Raw genomic sequence first — 24,871 nt, forward strand, 5'->3', positions numbered from 1 at the left:
TATATAGTAGCGAGAAATTCCCATTCACCCCCACATACCATCACCCACACTGTTATAGTTCGTAGATTGGACGCTGGCCCCGAACGACTTATCCTTTGTCTATTGTGTTAAGTAAAACCGCACGTGCCGCTACCTGCGAAAAAAGGGTAAGCAGGCACCTGAGTGACTCTACTGACTGAAGACTTTAACTGGTTATTGAACCATTTTTTATGCAGGGAGTGGCACGTGCCGATTTACTTAACAATACAAACACAACAAGACAAAGGATAAGCCGTTCGGGGCCAGCTTGAAAGCGACGGACAACTGACATCTTGTAAACCTTATTACATAAAGCATAAGGTCCACCAATGGACAGTTAAAAGAGTGTTGCTGCTTGTATAATGAAAATCATTGATATTTGTTTAAACCCTAGTATTGCCCGACTTTCGTTACCTTTTGCCTGAGTTTTTTTTAAACCGCCAATCTAATACGACTATGAGTGACGAAGTGACATGCAAATGACACCTTCGTACATTACGACAGAGTTCAAAACTGTACGGCAATTGAAATGTAAATTCGTAAAAAGTAATGAAGCGTCCTCGCTTGGTGGTTGTGGCCTGCCACGACACCACTAGTTTAAATGCGTATTTCTCTAACATACCTCTTATTTAAGTCCCCATTTGGAATTAAATTTACACAGAAATATACATTTACAAGCGCTCGTATAATTAGTTTATCTAAATATGGACAAGTATGGACCATGGACATTTTTATGACAATTATCATTGTAAAGTATAAAAGCACAAAAATAAGTTATGTACAGTCAGGTGCAAAAGTATCTACCCACAAAAAAGCCTCTATTGTCAGCGCAATAGAGTTGTTGTCAGATGTTAGTCGTGTAGATATTTTTGCAACTAATTCTTCCGCTGGCTTCCTGGTGGTAAGCACTTGATACGGTACATTGAAACGTTGTCTATCAATTTTACATTAATCATTATAATTGTCCATTCAAAATTGTTTCAAATGTTTTCCAAAATATAATAGACATTCAAATAAACACGGTTTTCTACGTTGGCAAGACAAGATAATATTGAATATTTTTCACACGTAAGTAGCCTCGATTATGGTGCGTTTTGAGCAACCCAGTATTAAATTGAGCTTTATAATTTTTTTACACATAACATTCAACAAACACAAAAAATATACATATTTTGTTACGGTCAATTGTTTCTTTAGAAAACTATTGAACTTTACAGCACAACTGAAGAATAATGTGGGTTCAAAGAAAATATTTCCATGGTTCTTTTAAATAACTTCTGTGTTACGGCCAAGCTAATATTAATTAAAATCTGTACATACAACATTATATTTTAGCTATATATCGACCCATAGCGACAGTAATATTTACGATAAAAATATTACAATATCAATCACATCAATTTTATATTATAATGTTATGTAATTTCATATTATTCCCCTAGTATTGCATTGAACCAAAAATCTATTAATATAAAATAAAATATGAATTAAAAATGTGAACCTTGTACCCGCATTGTGAAGATATAAATCATAAATATTGATCTGATAATTTTCAAATCGATATATTAAATACAGTGATAAATCGGTGACTGACTGAATGACTCCGCTATGTAAGTGGATCGGGTAGCCTCAGAGACATAACATGTACAGTGTATACTTGTATAGACACCGGAACACCATCTACCCATAACTACAAATAAAATCACAATATAAATGTCGTGTAAAAAACAATTCAATGATACACCTCTGTACGACCGTGCACGTGCATACATTTGAAACTCAAATTGTATTATCGAAATCACCAAAATTAAATTAAAATGTGTTAGGTACCTATTTCATCGGAAGTTTGTGATGCATCGGTATTCAACACCATTAAGGTCAAATTGAGTTCTTAACCGGTCACGAGATCATATACAGGAGTTTAATACATCGAATCATCGTCACTAGACAAAGGACTAACATACTTCCGTCAATACAGCTTCTCTAAAGGCTGCTAATGTACAGAATTCGAGCCGCATTAAAGTAGCCGATACCATAGAGAAATATAGTAAGACAAGAGTGCTCACTCCATACATCAGTTCAGACTATTAATTTCAGTGTCTACATCTAGCATCGAGTAGCGGAACTATCAGTACTGCTACTTGACAATAGATGTAGCACCGACCGGAAAGTCTTATCTCAACAGCATAAGACTTTCCGGTCGGTGCTACATCTATTGTCAAGTAGCCGTACTGATAGTTTCGCTACTCGATGCTAGATGCTAATAGTCTTTTTGGTACTAAAACTGATGTATGGAGTGAGCACTCTTATGTATTTTTTTCTCTATGCCGATACTCACAGCTTCGGTTCGCTCAATGGTTGATAATGGTAGAATGCAAGCACTGCGGCACGACATGTCTGTAGGGGAGTTTGTAGTTCTTGACCGTGCGCGCGGCGAGGCATTTGAGCGTGGTGTACTTTAGGGGGTTGATAATGGAGGCGAGGGACTGGTTGGAGGCCTTGAGGATCTCGGCGAGGGTCTCGCCCTCATAGTTGAAAAGGACTAACATACTTCCGTCAATACAGCATCTCTAAAGGCTGCTAATGTACAGAATTCCGCATTAAAGTAGCCGATACTCACAGCTTCGGTTCGCTCAATGGTTGATAATGGTAGAATGCAAGCACTGCGGCACGACATGTCTGTAGGGTAGTTTGTAGTTCTTGACCGTGCGCGCGGCGAGGCATTTGAGCGTGGTGTACTTTAGGGGGTTGATAATGGAGGCGAGGGACTGGTTGGAGGCCTTGAGGATCTCGGCGAGGGTCTCGCCCTCATAGTTGAAAAGGACTAACATACTTCCGTCAATACAGCATCTCTAAAGGCTGCTAATGTACAGAATTCCGCATTAAAGTAGCCGATACTCACAGCTTCGGTTCGCTCAATGGTTGATAATGGTAGAATGCAAGCACTGCGGCACGACATGTCTGTAGGGTAGTTTGTAGTTCTTGACCGTGCGCGCGGCGAGGCATTTGAGCGTGGTGTACTTTAGGGGGTTGATAATGGAGGCGAGGGACTGGTTGGAGGCCTTGAGGATCTCGGCGAGGGTCTCGCCCTCATAGTTGAAAAGGACTAACATACTTCCGTCAATACAGCATCTCTAAAGGCTGCTAATGTACAGAATTCCGCATTAAAGTAGCCGATACTCACAGCTTCGGTTCGCTCAATGGTTGATAATGGTAGAATGCAAGCACTGCGGCACGACATGTCTGTAGGGTAGTTTGTAGTTCTTGACCGTGCGCGCGGCGAGGCATTTGAGCGTGGTGTATTTTAGGGGGTTGATGATGGAGGCGAGGGTCTGGTTGGAGGCCTTGAGGATCTCGGCGGGGGTCTCGCCCTCATAGTTGACGGTGTCGATGTGCGCGCCGTGCTCGAGCAGGGAGCGGACCACGTCGGCCGGGCACGGGTTTAGCTGCGGAATACATTACACACTGACAATCCAACCTCTACAGTGAGCTTAGGCCAATTCTTTCATGAAACCGATGCTGCCAAAAATACGGGGGTGCGGGGGGACGAGGTGAGCGAATCCCGTGCCGTGATTGGTCCGTTCAAAGACACGGACCAATCACGGCACGGGATTGACTCGAAGATGGAGTAACGCTACCGTATGTGTGGCAGAGGGGGTAGCGCGACTATGCTATGTCTAGAGGTTGGATTGTCTGTGACATTACAATAGGGATGTTGACACATGTTGAATTTTATAACAAAATCTAGTAAAATAGATAGCAAACGAGCAATTTATCACAATGTGGATAATAAAATAAAATATTGAAAAATTACAAAAATACGGGACCTGAAAGTTTCAAAATTTAATTTTTTTTTAACTTCCAAAAACGATAAAAGTAAGGGTACCATTCGATTCCTTACATTTCACCAAAAAAAATATTGTATAGCAACTATGTACATAAACGCAATATTTCATTGACAAAAACGCAATTTTCTTGTTTTGTCCATACTACAACGTGGGCGATGACGTCACGGCCTCTGGCCGTTTTGTATAGGGCGTTTCGCGAGTGAAGTGCGACTGTCGGACTTTGACTACAATTTCTGACTTTTGTGTTACTTTAATGCAATGGGTCCCATATAGACATTTGATCCTAAAAACAAACCCGATCGATTGATACCATAAAAAAAATTAGTCATGTAGCCTATTGTTATAAGGAGAGTCCATCTGTAGGTAGCAGCACGGGAGCCCTTTGTGTTTTAGCATATGAGTTAGTGATTTTTTTTTAATTAAGTAGAAAACAAACAGCCTCGAACTGGATTTTTAAAATCTAAACGGGTACGGCACATGCAGCGTGGTTTCAAACCTCCAAGGTATTAAACAGCGACTCTGAGGCTTCGTTCAACGTGAACCCTCCGCGGTACGTGTCGCTCGAGCGTGCATTCAGTTTCTACACTTACGTTTCACTGTACAGTCAGTTGCAGAAGTCGCTAAGCAGACGAGGTGTTCAAAATTATCTTGAGACGCTCTTATTCTCTTAACAATAAAGTCGCGTCAAGATCATTTTGAACACCCGGCCCGCTCAGCAACTTCCGCTGCTGGCTGTACGCTGGCTTTCGGGATAGGATAATTTTTAGGGCGGAGGATTGCAGACGTCGAGTATAGTACAGGTTGGTTATAGTTTGTAGCTTTCTAATAGAGCCCGATGGCTAATCCTATTGTCTATTGTTAAGTAAAATCGTGCCACAACCACCTGCATAAAAAATCGCTCGTTCACTATACCCAGGTAATTGAATTACAACTCCTATGGAAATTGCAATAAGATTCAAAATGAACTAATGGATAAATTTTTTGTTACGATGTGTGCGGTCAGTACTTCGGTTACTGAGTGCCGGCGAGTCGAACGCTACAGAACCAGTCTAAAATGTGTCATCGAGATGCGTAACAAAAGCGCGTTATCGGAGAGCGCACCTACACTGGTTTTTTGAGCGTTGGACTAGCCCGCGCTCAGATGCCAAATAGAATAATTAAGAGCCAACAGGAGTGGTCATTTCTCCATACAAACGTACTCGACAGTTTCCTCCGTGGGTTTTGAAGCTAGAGCAATGATTTTTTCAACACAGATTAATATTGTCAATATCTGTGTCGGACCGTTTTGCTTTTTTTGATATTTTTGTTTTTTAAGGCGCTAGAGCCCTTCAAAAATGGCCAAAATGGCCTAATTGACTATGCCGCAATGAGAGGCGTGCTATTCAAAACTGACATAAATTAGTCAAAAAAGCAAAACGGTCCGACACAGATAATGTCATAATCATTTAGATTTCCAAATTTGGTTACGATTGGTTAAGTTTTGGAGGAGGAAACAGTCGAGTACGAAACCTCGATTTTTGATATTTTAACGCAGGATTTTTCGCCTTGTCCTTATCGCACTAGTTTTAGGAGCCGCTTCCGTTAGCGAGACGGGGATATTTACCTAAAATATTTCAATCTTAGCTCCTGTTGGCTCTTAAGACCCTTTTTTGCAGGTAAGTAGCACGTGCGGTTTTACTGAACAACAGACAATAGGATAAGCCTTCGGGCTCTACTAGAAAGCTACAAAGTATACCTTGCAGACGAGGTGGAGCGGCGTGTCGCCCCGGGCGTCGCGCGCGTGCGGCACGGCGCCGAGGCGCAGCATGAGCTGCAGCAGCGCGCCCTGGCACGGCGCCGCGTCGCCGGGCGCGGGCAGCCACGCGCCGCCTCCGCCGAGCACGCCACGTGCAGTATAGTATAGTAGAGTGCAGGTCACCTTGCAGACGAGGTGGAGCGGCGTGTCGCCCCGGGCGTCGCGCGCGTGCGGCACGGCGCCGAGGCGCAGCATGAGCTGCAGCAGCGCGCCCTGGCACGGCGCCGCGTCGCCGGGCGCGGGCAGCCACGCGCCGCGCGCGCGCGCCGCCTCCGCCGAGCACGCCACGTGCAGCGCCGACCGCCCCGCGCGCACCTGACACACACGACAGATAAGAGACTGAACTTCACGCAGGGACCTCGATTACGTTTGGATCGCATGAGATTTCATGGTGTACCTTCGAAAGACGGTCGACCGCTTCTTGACAAAATAAAAGATACAGAATAATTGTTATTTACGATACGAATGCGGAAAAGAGGAAATTCGAAACGAGTGGCGATAAATTAAAACACAACCGAAGGCGTGTAAACACAATTAAAACACAACCGAAGGCGTGTAAACGCGTGAAAACACAATTCGCATGCGTATCGTACAACGTTTTACAGTACATATGGCACTTTAAACTTTCGAAATAGGCACGGAAAGTGCTCTTTCCCGCACTAATTCGGGAAAGTAGGCATATGTACTGTAAAGAATATTACAGTTCTCATTACACATACTCATCAGTCCAGCTGCGGTGGATCACGGATATACAATTACCGCTTATGGCGCTTATCTTCTTAAAATACCAATGTTTTTATTTGCAAAAACATGCTAACCTGTATCAATACGACACCAACACTAAAATTGCTGGCATCAGTACACACCTAAAATGTCTCCAGTAAGCAAAAAATACTCTAAAGTCTAAACCATTATCTATGCCTCTAACTAACCTAACCTCTCCAGCAACACCGCTAGGTATAAAACGTTACCACTAATGCTCTGGTTTCCTAGGATAGCGGTGCCGTCATATAGCGGCCGTCTCCATACAAAAATACTACGACATCCATATTTAGCCGTATTCTTTAGTATGGAGACGGCCGCTATATGACGGCACCGCTATCCTAGGAAGACCGAACTTAACTGTCTACCAACCTTGATATCCAACTTGACCAGCGAATATACAGCTTGATGTATGGCCCTAGAATCTTCCTCAGTACACTCCGGTTCTTCCAATAGCCTCGCCAGTAAAGCTGCTAAGTGTAGTGATATTACTAAGACGCGCTGTAGCGTGGTTAAGGTCTGCTCCCTATCGATGCTAAGCTTTGACTTGAGTAGCTCCATGCCGCGGTGGATTTCTGATAGAGCCTTTTTGAATACTGGGTCGATGTCCTCAAATGTGACGGGTGGGACGATGCGACCTGGAAATAGTAAAATAAGCTTGTTATGACTTAAAAGGATTACAGGATTGTTTCGATGAATAGTTGATTACTTCGGAAAAGGCGGCAAATTTGAAAAATGTAGGCGCGAAGGGATATCGTCCCATAGAAAATATGAATTTCGCGCCTTTTTTTACTGACAAGATTTGCTTGACCAGCTATATTTAAGGATTAGTAAGTTAGGTTTAAAAAAATATATTAAAATAATGGACGTAGTCGAGTTAGCCTCATATGTATTGTGTGTAACCCTATCGCTAGCATACAACTTAGTTTTTATTTTTTATTCTGTTGTTTCATTTTTTCTTGCTTGACTCCCTTACATGGCGACCGTGACAGTACTAGCGTTAAGCTACTCCACACACCACTTGATTACATTCGTCTGTCAATAATGTTTCTTCGGTCACCTCATCTAAATAGTTACTTCGTCTGGCGTCTACCCCCCTTATTCATAAAACTTTATGGGCCTGATTTAGTTAAACTATGTTTTATCCCTTTCTTACAAATACATAAGTCAAAATGACAGATAGGGACCAAAGATTATTAACTAATTGAGGTTTGTAGCGAGTTTATGAATAAGGGCTCATTTAGACGGTGCGAGAACTCGCATGCGAGTTTCATTACATTGCGTCATTTGATCGGTAAGCTGAATAGATGTCACCTCAATGGTCCGCAATGTAACTAAAATCGTATACGAGTTCGCGCGCCGTCTAAATCAGCCCTAAAGCTTTGGATTCCTCCGAAAACGGTGCCGTAATATGACGGCCGTTATATAGCGTTGAATGACGTCACTAGAACGTTGTCTATGTAAACAAGATGGCGCGGTTTCCTAGACGGCGTTACGTTACGTTGATTGTCAACGTAACGTAAGATGACGGCCGTCATGACGGTGTCGATAGTTTCGTGAACGTTTTATTAGATAGCGGTGACGCCATTTTGAATAAATGACACGAGATTTGAATAAATGAATCCGTACTACGATTATTTTCCTCTTCTGATGATATATCATCCTCCAAATATATTATAGATGATCAAGCAAATCTCGTCAGTAGGAAAAGGCGCGAAATTCAAATGTTCTATGAGACGTTATCCCTTCGCGCCTACATTTTTCAAATTTGCCGCGTTGACTTTGGTGGCTGACGGTGTGTTATGACGCCGTGGTACTTTCCACATGTCGTCACCCTAAAGACGGCCGTCTTTTGCGGCCGCTATATGACGGCCGTCATATTACGGCACCGTTTTCGGAGGAATCCAAAGCTTAAGGGGGTAAATGTTTGGTATCAGCGTAATTCGTCCCATTCGTTTTTCGTTCATTTCTTATGTCCGTCTCATTCTGTGTTCGTCACTCATTCTTTATTCGTCTCGATCGCTATATGTCCCTATCGTCTTAAGTACAATTATGTAACCTGTCTCTTTCTTAACAAGTCTTTTTCGTTTTTCGTCACGGTCTTCCTAGGACTCATTCTTTCTTATTCCCTTTCGATTTTTGTCTCATTCACTTATTCGTCTCATTTTTTTTCATGCATTCGTTATTAGTCACATTCGTGATTAGTCTCATTCATTTTCAGTCTAATTCTAAGTTCGTTACATTCGTTTTGCGTCTCGGTCACTATTTGTAACTATGAAAATTAACTATCTTAAGTATCTTAAGTCCCAGACCCTTCAGGGCCCTCATTTTTTTCCGTTCTGTATATGTACGGGACATATAAACTTCAATTTGTTTATGAATTCCGATCCGGAGGACATACGAATAGCAACTAAGACCTACTAGTACGGGACGATTAGCGAACGTGCCCAAAAAAGAACGGAACGAGTTACCATTAAAGACAAAAAAAGAGTGAGACGAATAACGAAAGTGACTAAAGATAAAGTGCGAATGATACCAAAAAAGAGAGACACAAACAAAGACATAGTCCTAGGAAGACCGTGACGAAAAACGAAAAAGACTTGCTAAGAAAGAGACAGGTTACATAATTGTACTTAAGACGATAGGGACATATAGCGATCGAGACGAATAAAGAATGAGTGACGAACACAGAATGAGACGGACATAAGAAATGAACGAAAAACGAATGGGACGAATTACGCTGATACCAAATGTTTAGACGGGAGGTACTAGTATTTGAGCTGTAAACGTACCGCGGTTGGGCGGGCGGGCGCGCTCGGCGCGCATGTACGCAAACAGCTCGGCGAAGGAGTAGAGGCTGGACTGCGTGAGCGGGCTGAGCGGCGGCAGCACGGCGCGCTGCATGTCGAGCGCGTGGTGCCACAGCGCGCGGCAGCGGGCGAAGCGGCCCGCGTCCGCGTACACCGCGCCGCGGTAGCGCACGTAGTACGACGTGTCCGGGTGCGCTGGCCCTGCAAACATTCATACAACTTAGCAAACCTTTGTCTTGTCTCTTTCTAAGGCCCACTTGCACCATCCCACTAACCCAGGTTTAAGCGGTTAAACCTAGTGTCAAATTGTACTGGTTCATGGTAACTCCTTTTTGACGACTGGTCTGGTCTAGTGGGTAGTGACCCTGCCTGTTAAGCCGCGGTCCTGGGTTCGAATCCTAGTAAGGGCATTTATTTGTGTGATTAACACAGATATTTGTTCCTGAGTCTTGGGTGTTTTCTATGTATTTATGTATTTGTATATTATATATATCGTTGTCTGAGTACCTACAACACAAGCCTTCTTGAGCTTACTGTGGGACTTAGTCAATCTGTGTAAGAATGTCCCATAATATTTATTTATTTATTTATTTTAACTCCTGGTTTAACCGGTTAACCCCGGGTTAGTGGAATGGTGCAAGTGGGCCTAACAAACACAAATGTCAAAATTACAGAGGTAAAAGGTTATCAACGGCTTAGATTTGGCAGATTAGGAACGCGCCAAGTCCTCGTGTTTACGCGCGAGACCTTCGACCAACACGGAAGGGACGCGGCATTCGCACTATTTCCCCTCTGCCTAGGTACAAGATCAACTGATCTAGTGCGGGTAATAAAACTAGTTGCGCTCGGATTTTAAACTAGACCGAGTCCAGACGCGCGAGTGAACACAGCAGCAGAAAAAATAATAATTGCTCGGCTTTTTGTTGTAAAAAGAGGTTGGGGACATCAAACTTACAAAAAGAAGGTGTTACATTTCACATGTAATATTTTTTTTACATATCATACGTTTCATTACATTTAAACACAATTATTATATTTTAGTCGCATGAAATTGTTGGATTTATCGATTTTGCTCGCCCAGTACAAATTGCGGATCGGTCGAGCGACGAATCCGACTTATTTATAACATTCTTCGACGAAAATGTGTTAGTGTGCATGTTGTGACACTTGTCACTCATCCGTACACAAAAAGAGATCGAGGTTTGCAAGATTTGTCTTTGACGTGTACTATGTATTTGTGTCGTCATTACAGAATGGATTTTGTATGTAAGTGTGTGAGAAGTGCGACTGTGTGCACGTTCCCCCCCGCGAAAAATGGCAGAATGATTTGAATGTCAAGATATCGCTTGGGCCTATCCCTTCCGACGTGTCGGAAGCCCGTGTTGATCGCAGCGCGAGACGGACACATTCACAACTCGAGGGCGAACGGTGAATAGCTTTAACGATAAGTGAATATGTGTGCGAGCGAAATCGTCCTGTGATAAAGTCACAGTATTATCGTCGCGTAGCGGTGTCCTATTATTTCTTCGGTCCATGGGCTTACCTAATATTCTTTCTCTAAGCACTAGCGCCTGCATCCTCATTGCGTCGGGGTCAGCTAATAATTCCCTCAGGGCGGCAGCGTCGCAAGGCTCCGCGGCCCATTCGTACGCCTCGATGCGGGGCACGTCTTTGGGCTTGGGGATTGAAGGACTGCCGTCCGATGGGAACCTGGGGAAAATGCGATAAGGGAAAATCAGAATTATGATCATGAGGTTCCAGATTTTATGTCATATGTAGTTTTGGGGTCTCTATTGTTTCCCAAATAGTTTTATGCCATAATGTATTGTTTGCCCGAATTTTCGTTAGTCATAATTCATTTCGTTCAGAAACGCGTCACTCTTCAGGATTGCCATAAAACAAACCTAACCTAACCTAACCTATCTATAGGATAACCTAACGAAAATCCTGAAATGTTAACGGTTTCAGTTTTATGACTAATGATAATATAACAAACAATACATTATGACTTAAAACTTTATGGGAAACAACGGGACCCCGTAGTTTTGACTTGTATCAGATATTGTACTCGATTTCAACGGGCCGAAAGTTGAAGGCTTACCGAATGGTCTACAGATTTTCTAATTCAGCTTTTGGACGCTGGGTACTGTTTGCTAAATTTGAACGGTTTTGAGTGCCGGGAAGTGATTCCTACGGTGGAATTCACATTGGATACGGATCCGGATGCCGCTTCGGTGTGCGAGTGGAAAATTCACTTTAGGTGGGCGCAGTCGATCCTTTGTTGCGTGACATTATCTTGTCGACTCTCGTGCACTTTTACCGGTCGTCCAACGTCCTCTGACACAGCGCGCCGTGTCCCTCTTCTATCGCCCGAAAGTTATAAAGCGGCGATCCTTAGATTCTTGACCAGATTACAGCTTTAATTTTGTCTCTCTCACACTTACCGGTCGTCCATCGCCCTCTTCCACAGCGCGAGCGCTCCGACCATGTCCCTCTTGTCAACATATGTGGCGCCCAACAGTTCTAAAGCGTCGCTCCTTAACGATGCATCTGCCACAATCAAGGCCTGTGCACACCGGCTTGCGTGTGCGTGACGTGCACGTGCGCGTGCGCTAAAATGTTGGAACCGCACATGCACACGTCACGCAAGCGGTGTGCCGTCTCTCATAAGGATCTGTATACTACAACGCTGCACGCGCACGTGCACGTCACGCACACGCAGCCGGTGTGCACAGGCCTTCAATCAACCATATCCTTTATAACTAGCTGTCTCTCTCACACTTACCGGTCGTCCATCGCCCTCTTCCACAGCGCGAGCGCTCCGACCATGTCCCTCCTCTTGTCAACATATGTGGCGCCCAACAGTTCTAAAGCGTCGATCCTTTGCTGTCGTGTGACCAGGCCGTTTTCTGCGTTAATTAAATGTTCTACGATGTGTGTGTGGCCGGTTACTGAGGCTGCTAATAGTGGAGTCATACCTAGGGACACAAGGAAAAATATAGACTAGTCTCAAAATATTCACACCTTGCTTACCTATACAACTATGTACTTGTTACCATAAAATATTTGCCAACTAATCCTTCGTCTCCATCATTAATGATATTATAAACGATAAGATGAGCCGTTCGCGTGATGTCAAAGGCATTCCCATTTACGTTAATATGACGTCTTTCTGAATTAACGTCTAGATTGATAACTATACATTCGTGTACCTTATTCCACAGACATACGGTCCACTCATAGTTAGTTGAAAATGTTGCTATTGGTACCCACGCAAGAATGACGATTAAGGCTTCGAAATGATAAAATATAAGTATCAATCGCGTGAGTAGGTACTTAATGCCACACCAATTAATTATTGGTTTGGGTAGCTTCCACGCCCGGATATGACTTAATGACGTGTGGTAAAATATAGTAACAGGGTAATTTTTTGAACGTTTAAAATAAATCCGTAAAACATGGAGACAAAACTTAAAATGATTATTGACTCGTGGTTACCTACTTTAGTCAAACCAAATGCTTCTGACATAGAAGTGGTTGCATATCTTTCTTCAGTTTATCTACGAGTAGGTAATGAAGGTGGTAACAATGCCGACGTCTGAGGGGCTACCGCGAAAACCGAAATTCGCAAATTGCGGGGATCTTTCTCTTTTACTCCAATGAAGGCCTAATTAGAGACAGAGAAAGATGCCCGCAATTTGTGAAGTTCGGTTTTCGCGGTAGCCCCTCTGGACATTCACCTAGCGGTCGATCATGTATGAGCGAGTTGGGGCATTTTCAGAGCAGTGCGTTGGTGAAGTCAGTAGTTTCTTGGAACTGGTGCACGAAATATCATTTAATATTTACCAATCGCTATTCGGGGACAGAAAACATCGCGAGGAAACCGGAACAATCCCAATAAAGCCTAGATTCCCGAGATCTGGATTGGAGGGTGATATAATGGCAGCTGTTTTCGTAAAAACTTGCTATTCCCAAGTTGGCGGTGGCAAAAAATTTCGGGTCAAAGTAAGGCGATAGTGTGGTATGTTGGTGAACTTACCGTACGAGTCAACGTCCATGGTAGCACCGTGTTGTAACAGCATCTTGAGTATGTGTAGCGACCCGCTCTCCGCGCAGTCGTGTAGTGCAGTATTGCCTTTAACACTCTTCCTATTGACATCGGCGTTCAGCGCTAGCAGGTACTTGGCGATTCGGATGTGACCCTTGTAGCACGCTATCATTAGACACGTGTGGCCGTGCCGATTCGCTATTTCTATATCTGTAAAAGAAAGGACATGTTAATTATTGATCTGATTGTATGTGCTATTCAAGCTGTAGAATATTGGATTCTCATTATCATATAAAACAGAACAGCAACAAATTTTTGAAAAGCTTTCTCTGATCTAAGCGTGTGCGTCAGCTGCTGATTTGGAGCCGCTAATACAGCCTTTGTAAGGCGTTCTTTTGTTTAAAAATTAAAGCGCTGAAGTGAACCAGTTTTATTTTACTTAGAGACAACTATTACACTTTAAGGAAAGTTATGGTGAAGGGTAGCGAAAGTAAGCAAAAAGTTTGTAAGTGGATTATGAGGTTTCTTCTTTGGAAAAATGTTTGATTTTAAAACAACTCTCAGAGCGCAGGTAGGTACAGTACCCTACCTGTCTGTCTTTTTTTTATACCACATCGGTGGCAAACAAGCATACGGGCCGCCTGATGGTAAGCAGTCACCGTAGCCTATGGACGCTTGCAACTCCACATGCGCGTTGCCGACCTTTTTAAAAACCTGTACACTCCTTATTTGAAGAACCCCATACTGTAGACCCTCGGGAAAACCTCGGAAGGGAGCTCATTCAACAGCCGGAGCGTCCGCGGGAGGAAATTTCTCTTAAACCGCACAGTACGCGACCATTTAGGTTCTAGGGTGTGTGGATGAACACCCGTGCCGATGGCGAGCGGTGCGGTGATAGAAAGCTGCCGTTGGCATCATGTCAAACAATTCTTCAGAGCACAACCCATTGTACATGTACAAGCGGTAGAACACACATAAGGAGGCAAGGTCTCTCCTCAGACTTAAAGGTTCAATACCGCTTGTGAGTTTGGGATCATCGACGATTCGTACAGCGCGCCTTTGGATTGAGTCGAAGGGTCCAAGCTGGCATCCAGGTGCTCCTGCCCAAAGGTGGCAGCAGTACTCCATATGGGGTCTGACTTACGATTTATAAAGCAGCAGTCTTTGCCCCATTCTACATTTAAGAGTCCAAAGTCAAAAAAGTCAAAGCTTATTTCCCCCAGCGTTATAATCAGCGCCGGATTTGTCTACGAGCGACCTGCCGGCCTAGCCAAAGTGACAATCGCTATCGCTACGACAGCGAGCAATCTTCTATATTATATTAGTGCGACAGTGACAGTTGCGTTTTGATCGCTACGGAGCGTAAGCGATTGGCATGTTGGCTACGCGGCCTGATGCAGTTAACGCGGCGGCGCTACCGCTAGGAGCACCCCGAGCACCATCACAGACGGTCGACTACCCACCTGCCCCACTCTCCACTAGGAACTTGACGATGTCATAATGTCCGTCGAAGCAGGCGGCGCGAAGCGGCGTGCTGTGCGTGCGCGTGGTCGAGTTGACGCACGCCCCAGCGCGGACTAGAAGGCGCACGAGGGGGAGGTGGCCGGCGGCCGCCGCGCACCAGAGCGGCGGGGCGCCCTCTATCGTCTCGCCGTCGAATGTCACTGGAAGGAAATGGTACTCGTTCTACAAATTGTATAGATTAGGCAGACATTGATCATAATCAGAGGTCGGCGGGGGTGAGCTATTTACCTTATAATTTGACATGTCTTACGTCATATTAGAATAAGAATAAGAATAAGAATAATATTTATTAAAAGAAAAACCTTATTAATAATACATAATGTCCAGTGGCCCCCACACTAGGCTATGCCTGTCACGTGGTGGCCGGAATCGAAATTCGTAAAGTGAAGGTAAAGAACCAAGGACTAATCTAATAGAAGGTAATGAAAGTAATAGTTACAGAAATTAAGCAATTCAAAGAATAAGGAAAAAAAAAGGAAAGAAAAAATTGTGTCTGTGTGCGCGTGTGTGTGTGTGTGTGTGTGTGTGTGTGTGTGTGTGTGTGTGTGTGTGTGCGTGTAAGGCTACAAAGATAGTTAGCATGTAAGTTAGGTGATGACCTTCAACAGCATCTCAGTTTGATTGTAGTTAAGACTTTTTAACCAGTGCTTAATTACGAATTTTGCTTCAAGAGGGGACTTTTCAGATATGTTGCAGGACTTTGCCACTGTATTGTAAATAAACGGATGCAGGAAGTTAGGAAGACGCCTCGCGAAAGCGGTTTTTATGATGGGAGTAGGAATTTTAAAGATTCGATTACGGATTAGGGTAAGATATTCTGCCGAATTTATAGTTTTTTGATGCATGTGAGTTGCAACTCGTAAGATCAATAATTGCCTCACACTAAGAACATCCGCGTCTTTATAAAGGGTAATCGTCGGAAACCATCGAGGCTTTCCAAGCATGACCTTGAGCACAAACCTTTGGGCCCTTTCGAGAAGCAGTAGTGCAGAGCTAGTGGAACCACCCCACACGCCAATGCAGTATGATAGGACGGATTCGCATATTGAAGTGTATACAAGCTTAAGCAACTCCCTCGTAGCAGAATTTCGTAGTAGTTTCATAATGAATACTACCTTTCTGACTCTAGCAGACAGCACTTCGATGTGCTTTTTGAAATTAAGATTTTCATCAAGCGTAATACCCAGGTACTTTATGGTGGTACAATTACTAATCACACACACATATTATAAGGAAAATAGCTCACCCGCGCCGATCTCTGATCATAATACTCTTGGTAGGTCTGCCTCTTAACTCAAGTTAGTATTAATGGTCAGTTGAAGTCAAGTGAAGTCTTAAAACCTTCACCCAGAAAATTACCTAGCAACTAGCTCATCAAGTCATAATCATCACGCAACTATCCCATGTGCTTCTGTATATTTTTCTATGTGACAATAACAAACACTAACAAATAGTTTAGTTTGTATTATTATGTCAAAATAAATTAAAAGTAAAAAGTCAAAAAAAAAAAAAAGTAACAAATATTGTATTGTAACAAGCTTTGTAAGAAACCAGTATTCAATTTTCAGGGGGGTTCCGAATTTTGGCTATCCGCCATCAGGTGTTTTAGTAGAACAGACATACACGTAAATAACACACTTGGTTTTTCGTTACTGAATATCCCAGGAAACAAACCAATGCAGTTGTACCAACAAGATGACATAAAAATCTATAGGAAGTATACGATATAATTTGAAGATATTTCGACCTTAGGTATTATAACTGCTGTGCCAAAGCAGTAGATGTTTCTTTTGACTTTTACATGCACATATTTTCCGGTTTGGCATACCACTGTGGCCGTAAGCCAAGCTATTGACGTATAGAAAAACAGGGAAAGCGTATAACTAACATCGCAGACGCATGCCTCTGTGAATAATAGGTAGTTGATAGACAAAGGTAATAATGAACGCTTAGTCAGCAGATAGTTTGTGAAACTTGCAGAGACCGACGGATATTGTTATGCGTCGCCGTTGCATAGAGAATCTGCATAGGTAGATAGTATAGCGTAAATAAGGTAAATAAGTAAATAATCATAAGATTGCTCAACACACATGTCAATCATGTCATTGCCAGTGCTTTACGACGCATTAATGGCCTACAGTACTATCGTCAGTCAGCGTCAAGCCGCATTAATTTTATATACAACTTCATGCTTCAACGTCAACCATTCGATTTCGAAATTTCGAAGGCAAGGGAGTAAGTTAATTTAACGTTATGTAATTAAATTACTCTTTCGTTTCCGGCGCTGCTTACGGTTACAGTCACTTTAATAAGAGCAGTGTTGCTGCGACCGTGTTTATGTAAATTTAAAGAGTTCTACTTCAGGTGCCGCCTGTCGCCTGTCCCTGTTAAATCGTCTCATAGTTCACTGCTGGAGTGACGTTGATCTGTCCGTCGATTGTAGTTGTTTTCCGCACCCAAAGGTTGTTTGGAAAAATCGCTTTTTAGCGATAAAACCGCCTGTTGTTTACCTCTGCTTGTGTTTCTGCTTTCTTTTATTGAGGTGTACAATAAAGAGTATTTGTATTGTAGTTGGTACAACTGGCTCTTAGTTCATCGGTGATCCCCTTTATCATATTCGTTAACGACATAAGGTCTTCTTAAGGGTCACGTGTGCTCACCTGAGCCAGGCTGCTCGATGTCGGCCTTGCACCTCTCGATGAGGTACTCGGCCACGTCGTAGTGTCCGTTCCTGCAGGCGATCACCAGCGGCGTGGCGCCGCCCACCTTCGCACCCACCAACATGTTCAGCTCGTCTGCGGAGCGCCAACTGTGTAGGTACACCTGGAACAAACAAACAGGATGTTATAGTAAAAGTTTTTATGATATTGTATTGTAGCACTGTCTGGTCTCAAGAATGGAAGCAAATTGGGCTGTTGACTAGTTGTGTCACTTGTGTGTGATTACTGATTAGTTTCAAATTTTATTCGCAGATTTGCTGGCTTTGCGATGTTTTCCCTCGAAGACTTTGGTGCATTGCGTGACAAATGGTACCCACATACATAATATTGACTGGAAGATCCAAATTCCATACTTTGAGTGTTAGATTCTAATATAATACATCTCACGTCAAAATGCTTCTTATATTTATATTAGATTAAAGTGAAAGTGTTGTATAGTCGCCATCAGATATATCGGAGCGGCTAAGGTGCTAACAAATATCTGAACACGCCTCTATTGTCAAGGCTTTAGAGTGCGTGTTCAGATATTTTTTGAGGGCCTCGGCCGCTCCGATATATGATGGTGACTGTACCTACCTACAGGTTCGGTTTCACCAATAAGGTAAATATTCCACAATGCATAATTCGTACAATAAATAACAAACGCAAAGGGCAACTCTCAGTTTTCCAAGAATAGCTCGATCACGGCGCATGGAGGTCAGCTCCTTGACGAAAATACAATTGTAAAAACCCACGGCATCGCTTTCTGAATGCAAACCTTGCAGCTACACTTCGGTTTAAAATTAGCAAGTCATCGGCTCGATTTAACTTTCACTAATTTCGTGTTTATTGTTATTGAAACCGACACCAGTAAATAAAATAAAAACTGTAGGTACCCATAGTGTACCAGGCAGTAGGTAACCTGCATTTTGATTTTAAAGAGACTGACTCATTGTTATCGAGAAAGTAGGTTGGGTATAACTTTAAAATTCAGGTTATTGAACGCAGTGCAGTGCAACTACATACTTTTCTTTTATAATATGTACTTTAATAAGTCACTTAAGAATGAAATTAAACGATTTCCATATAATAAAAAATCCGTATATTCTTCATGTCGTGATTCAAGATGTTTTGATAAAAATATCATTTGATAATATGATTATTGGAAGTTGCTTAAAAACAATAGGTACTTATCGAAAAATATTTATTTGTATTATAATATATGTAATATACAAAACAACAGTGGTGTCGGAATGAATAATTATATCTATGTAAACAGACATCGATGACAATATCAGCGACCCAAAGCAACAGATCGAGTGGCCATTGGCGCAATTCAAAGAAGAAACATGGCAATATTTTGTTACAAAAAAGCAGTGGAAACCCGATTTCGTGCATCTTAATCACTTTCATACCAATACCAATTAAAGGCGAGAGGGATATGACGATAGAGACAGAGATTTGACGTTTGTATTTCGATATTCGTGATAGCACGCAAGCGTCCAAATTGCAGCGTGTCATCACCGATGAAGATTCGCAAAGTGAAATCTCGAAGGCACAACAAGTACAACAACCGCAGCGTTTGGCAACAGTCCCGGCCGTGGTGCAACAGTGGACCGTTGCAAAACTAACAATAAAAACAAACGAAAACAGACCTTAGCACCTCGTCGTAAAAACGATGACGAATGAGGAATGTTCACCCGTAAACCCACATGAGTCGTTATGTAATTAGGAATCGAAAACCGTGAATTAATAGATAAACAATGCGTTAGTCAACGTATTGTAGGTATTCTAGTTTTACAATGACGCATCGCTAATTGAAGGTTATCGATTTACATTATAGGAATACCTACTTCGTACCCAAAAAAGAATCAACAGCAGGAAATCAAGAACTGTATACCCCTTGATTTTATATGAGCTGAACCAAGTGGATAAGGGCACTAATTCATAAACCCGCAACATAATATACTTATTTAATACTTATATCGTATCGTATACGATAGAGATTAGTTTAATTTATCACTTAGTATGTAGATAATAAATTTGACTTTGTCAGATATGAGTAGAATTTTTCTGAAACACCTACCAGGCATCAACGTGTCAAATCTTTGCAGGCTGAGAAGGCTTCAATCATATTATGTAGATTAGATCAAGTAGTCTAAGACTCCATTTATTAAACTACAAATTACAAGTTTTCAGTTGTCAACAGTCGTTTGACACGCGCCAATTGTTTTGGCCAGATTCGACCCTTTGCCGCTTAAGACTTGTATAATTGTAACTTGTAGTTTTTTTAAAGCGCGCATCTATTCTAGATCTAGTAGATACATTCGTTTTATTTCTTTCGCTACGTACACTTACTCCTAACGTCAAAAAGGAATGTTACACAATTGTCAGCTGTTTACTGTATTTTTCTTTACTAATTAATATATTTGTGTAGAGTGCTTTAAATAATGTCGATTACCTACTAAGAAAGTCCTAGGTATATTTCTAAGTTATTTCCGCATTACTCTAGACTAGAACAACAACAAGCTGCTATCTAGACGCGGTCCCATTTCCCTCGCTAGGCGCATTGCTCGGTGCACGCGGGTCGACGACCTTGCCGTGCCGCGCCCCGCGAAAGGAAATCGCTGCACATCTAATCTACTGAACGAATATGTTCCTAGATTGAATAGGTGTGATCTAAAGTGTCAATTTATGTAAATAAAAAGTAGAATAAACATTTTAAAACTTAATAAGATCATTTTATCTGAAACGGGACGTAATCGCGTGCACTGTAATAAACATAAGGCCAAATACCTAATAAATTAAAGTGAACCCGGCAACCTTCAAATCAAGGGTGAACAGGCACCTTCTGGGCAGACTCGCTCCATCGTAGGCCACGTCTTCGCCCCGGCTAGTCTGTGGCCATGAGTAAGCCCATTTTTAATGAAAAAAAAAAAAAAAAGTGCACGCGCGATTAAATAGATACCGGCTCGTTGTACAGGAAATCGCTACGAATCTTTACTGATTTTATGGCAGCTATCTGGGTACAGACAAGAATTTTCAGTCCGTCCCAATGATAAAATATGTAGCTAAAATACATAGATTTTGTTTAGTATCGTTCGATTTTAAAACAAACTATGTTCCATTTAATAATGATTGAAATGGATTCATTGGAGATAATTTTTACTAGTATTAGGAGTAGGAATTGACAAAGTATTTAAAGCTGAGGAGTATGAGAATACTCGTGTAACAAAATATTACACAAAATACACAGTGTTTATAACTACGGTATATGTAAACGTATAATAAAACGAGTTAAAAAAAATCTAATTAGAAACATATTTACGAAGCCGAACCGACGCAAAACAAGTTTTCATAACTTTCACTTATATCACAACGAATAATAGCTGCATAAGATTACAACACCCAAATACCAACATGTTACTAATCTGCTTCGTAAGGAACTGTTACGTTACGGCGGCTAGACGATAGAAACTAGAACATCCGTACTTTTCTAATCTATACCTACTTGCTGCAATATAATTATTAGTCACGCGCATTTGCATGATAGGGAAATTCCAGTAGATACAAGAATATGCATCGGATAAGAGAATCTACTGAATCCATTGTGCAATAAACTACAAAAATGGATGATACATATTCAGGGTTTAAGCGTGCATACAACATGGATTCCCGCTGTCTTGTTTGTTGACAAACGCGTTTAAAGAAAGAATATCTATATGACGCATGCACTTGCGATCGATATCGGTTGCATGCAAACTGCATTTTGCACTCTCGACTACGACTGCGTCGGTCTCTGACTATATTCACTGTAAGTTTCATCCAAAGGTGCATCCACACCGTAGTTAACTATACTTATTAGGTCACTTACCTAATGCTGCCGTGTTTTAGTGTCGCTCCACAAAAGTTAACTGCGGTTTGAATGCAACCAAGTACCTGCACAGACGGTGTCCGAACGGTGTTCGAATGTTGGCTCCGCCACGTCTCCACAGCCGTAGCCACTTTAAAAACCTGCACTGAGCCAGTTCCCACAGAGAGATCTGCTGATACTGCGCCCGCGCGACGCGATGCGTAATTAAATATACGCAGAAACAATGCGTGCAGCAGCCGCGTTTCACAACTCATTGTAGTCGGGGTTGTGCACTACGTGAATTACTTTTATGTCGCAAAACACGGTTCAATGTCAAAGTGTTTCGGTCACCGAAGTCGTTGTAAATCACATGAACATTTACATAATAAATAAGAAAAATACGTAAAAATGCATTTTTACGTATTTTTCTGTTTTCGTGTCACCATATTAAAAAAACTAATTATTAACTCGAAAACAGACAAATGTGATCATGTAAAATCCTATGATAAAAACATGGATACAGTCGGCCTCAAACAGATATTGACGGCCAAGTGGCCAAATATATCAGTACACAGTTCTCGACTTTACTAGAATCACCGTCTAAGTCAATGACCCGCGAATCGATAACAGACTAACCAGCTCGCAGACGCAGGCGCATCTACGCGCAGTTTAAGTGCATCCGGCGCGCAAGGTCTCGCATCGCGATGTGGCGTGAGGCGCCGCAATGTTAGCAGACACGATACCTATTGGATGGTCAAAACAATGCAATGCCAACCTAAGATTTTAATTAATTGGTAGGGAGTTCGGAATCTGAAGCGATGATGTTTCTGTAACACGTCCACGAAGTCGTGGAGGAAGGCATCCCACATTACCCGAATGTTCGCTGCCCCTCACCCCTCAGGTCTACCGCAATAATCACTCACTCTGTCCCGGCTCTCTCTTTCAGAGTTCATTTCGTGTGTTACAGGGCATTTGCTCCCCCCCTTACGTGGACTTTGGCATTTTGGCATACTCGTAAGCTATTATAATATAAGTATGTTGGTAAATCTATGCTTTTATAATTCGTACCATCAATCTACACTTAGCGATTAGGACAGATAGGTATAGGATCTATGGCCGAATATTTCCACCGAAAATATTTAAATGGACTAAGATTTGTTAACATGCATTAAACGTAATAAATAATACAATATAGGTACATGATTAATTTGTCATTATACCTAACTCAGTTTGCACAACTACTTAACATTGCTTACAATTTAACATTTACTGAAAAATGAGAAAAATGAAAAATTGTTTATATGTATATTCTTATTTTAAGTTAAGACAAAATATCGCGTTTTATTATTAGTTACCTGAAAATCAATGAAAATATGCAAGTAACTAAAGTCAGCACAATAGAAAACCTTGAATTTTAAAACGACCACTGGGACAAAGTTCCATGAACCTCCGTCCTCCGTCCGTCTCCATCGTCAGTTTAATTCAACAAGTCTAAGAATGGGTAAAACTAAATAACTTAACAAATAAAATATTACATTTAACAAGTCTTAAATTATTACTGCTTACAAAAGATTAAAAACAGAGAACCTGCAGAGACGTAACGTCTCTATTACGAGATTGCAGGTCTCAATGCTTTATTAACTTGATAATGTGCAGCGCCAATTACTACGAATAATGATAAATTGCAAGACATTCAGTTGCAATGACTTCCTAGTATACTCGCACATTACTCTAATTGAGCCTAATTGCATAATGTTAGTGGTTAGTAGGTGAATACTTAATCTAAACGTATTAAGATGTACATGTTGATAAATGAGAAACACGGAATCGCATGAGATAGTGTACGAGTATGGTCACTTTTCCAGCTAGTTTTGAGATCAGCGTATTTTAATAAGACGAGTTGTCACTTGTTTCTCCTTCCACCTAATAACTATAACAACTGTTTGTTTTGTGTGTCAAGTTTTCTTATCTTTTCTTTTATAAATATTTACCTTTTTGATACGTCTTAGAATCTTGCGTTGACGGCGCAGGAGCGTTTTGCCGCAATGTCTCAGGGTCTCGATCCAGCGGCAACGGACCGGCACCAAATCCCACATTACCGAAGACATGATCACCACATAACCACACCGATCACTGCACGACAGTTCCAACACTTAGCACGACAGTTCCACTGTATAATACTTTACGAATCTAGAAGTTGAATGAGGCAAGATATGAAATACGACTGTGCTGGTCAGTTTCGTTCTGTAATACCTAATCATGCTCATTCGCATTGTTGGTCACAGACCTCATCCCGTTTGCGTACACGTTTTTATTCCTTCGCAGAATAGAGGTATGGGGATTTCCTCACTATATTTTCCTGTACCGAAAGAGTTAGTGACAAAATTTCCGAACCCACGTAAAAGAAACTTTTTGAGACCTCTCGTTTGTAGGTCGCATCGCATTTTTTTATTCTATAATTCTACTTAAATTAAATATCTAGTTTGTATTTGGCACAACCCTACTGAGTGTGATAAGGCAGAAATGGTAGTGACCCAGCGTATGTAATTTATTAAATTGTAACTGTACGTTTTGCATTTATAATTTACGGCATATACGGATGTACTGTATTGTGATTGTGACGATTACGTCACGTGATGCAATGTTTAAATTAAACATTTAAATTATTGCGTAAACGCATTAAATGTGTGATGATAACGTAAATTGTAAATAAAATAGGAAATAGCTGGTGTCTAGTAATCCGAACCGGGGCCGACACCGACAGCTAATATTACAGAAAGAGTTAACATGTGTGTGAAGTTTAGTTTTCCGGAAAATAATTCCGCTTAGCAGCCACGTAACTACTCACAGTACTTTCCAAACCTATGGAAAGGCGCTTTCGTTACTAACGAACCGTTAATGTACTTAACCGGTAAGATACGTTGAAGAATATGATAAATAAGTATTACTTATAACTCGGGAAAACCGCAAAAGTGAGTCGGCTTTTTAATTCTCGGAACTATAAGCGACGCGATAATGGTAAAGCTTTAATGGTTAAATGCGATAAATTATGTAGTTACAGAGTTGGAAGTAAAATAAGATATTCGATGAACAATTTCACTTAGTTTAACGGTGACTAAATACCGTTTATTATTAATAATCGTTTAATCTACCAAAAGTGCAGTACCTAAGATACAGCATTTTTGATATCAATTTTATTTGTTGATACAAAATGAACTGGCAATACCAAATCTATCAGCAGAACATTCTAACAAACGTCATGATGATCAAAGCGCGACGACCTCGAAGACAATTTTGCATGTTCGTATAAACGTGATTCGTCACGTGTGGCGCCTATCGCTGCTGATCTCGACGTTGTTGGGAATCATAATGTTGACTGAATTATTTTTCTTATGCATATTATCTAGTTAAATAACTGGTTAAAGCGGTTAACGTTATGTTTGCCTACGTTGCGACAAGGTTGCGACCGTTGCAACCGAAACAAAACTTCCAAAATATTCTCTTTAATGGCGTT

The 24,871-nt window shown here is 41.7% G+C and overlaps 1 protein-coding gene and 1 long non-coding RNA gene across 2 annotated transcripts; both read right to left on the reverse strand.

Annotated features, from left to right (window-relative positions):
- Positions 1-1,076: 1,076 nt before the first annotated feature.
- LOC134656417 (uncharacterized) lies at positions 1,077-2,828 on the reverse strand. The gene is made up of 2 exons (XR_010097516.1): positions 2,566-2,828; positions 1,077-1,981 (listed from the first exon to the last, which is right to left on the reverse strand). It is a non-coding gene; the product is annotated as an uncharacterized LOC134656417 (long non-coding RNA).
- Positions 2,829-3,151: 323 nt separating this feature from the next.
- LOC134656411 (protein fem-1 homolog CG6966) lies at positions 3,152-23,504 on the reverse strand. The gene is made up of 11 exons (XM_063511938.1): positions 23,349-23,504; positions 17,466-17,628; positions 14,745-14,945; positions 13,273-13,491; positions 12,019-12,211; positions 10,777-10,943; positions 9,216-9,434; positions 6,796-7,061; positions 5,916-5,976; positions 5,602-5,759; positions 3,152-3,464 (listed from the first exon to the last, which is right to left on the reverse strand). The coding sequence occupies exons 1-11, from the start codon at positions 23,463-23,465 to the stop codon at positions 3,216-3,218; spliced, it is 2,013 nt and encodes a 670-aa protein (XP_063368008.1). The 5' UTR covers positions 23,466-23,504; the 3' UTR covers positions 3,152-3,215.
- Between the last annotated feature and the right edge of the window lie 1,367 nt (positions 23,505-24,871).

This window comes from Cydia amplana, chromosome 18 (genome assembly GCF_948474715.1).
Source record: "Cydia amplana chromosome 18, ilCydAmpl1.1, whole genome shotgun sequence".
In the NCBI taxonomy this organism is placed as follows: Eukaryota; Metazoa; Arthropoda; class Insecta; order Lepidoptera; family Tortricidae; genus Cydia; species Cydia amplana.

What these genes read in the sequence shown, in the direction of transcription:
- LOC134656411 (XM_063511938.1), bottom strand. Translation starts at nt 23,465, where the DNA reads ATGTCTTCGGTAATGTGGGATTTGGTGCCGGTCCGTTGCCGCTGGATC. An exon ending in CCTAGTGGAGAGTGGGGCAG is followed by an intron (nt 13,492 to 14,744) that starts GTGGGTAGTCGA and finishes TTTCTTTTACAG; the next exon opens with ATATAGAAATAGCGAATCGG. An exon ending in CATGGACGTTGACTCGTACG is followed by an intron (nt 12,212 to 13,272) that starts GTAAGTTCACCA and finishes TTGTGTCCCTAG; the next exon opens with GTATGACTCCACTATTAGCA.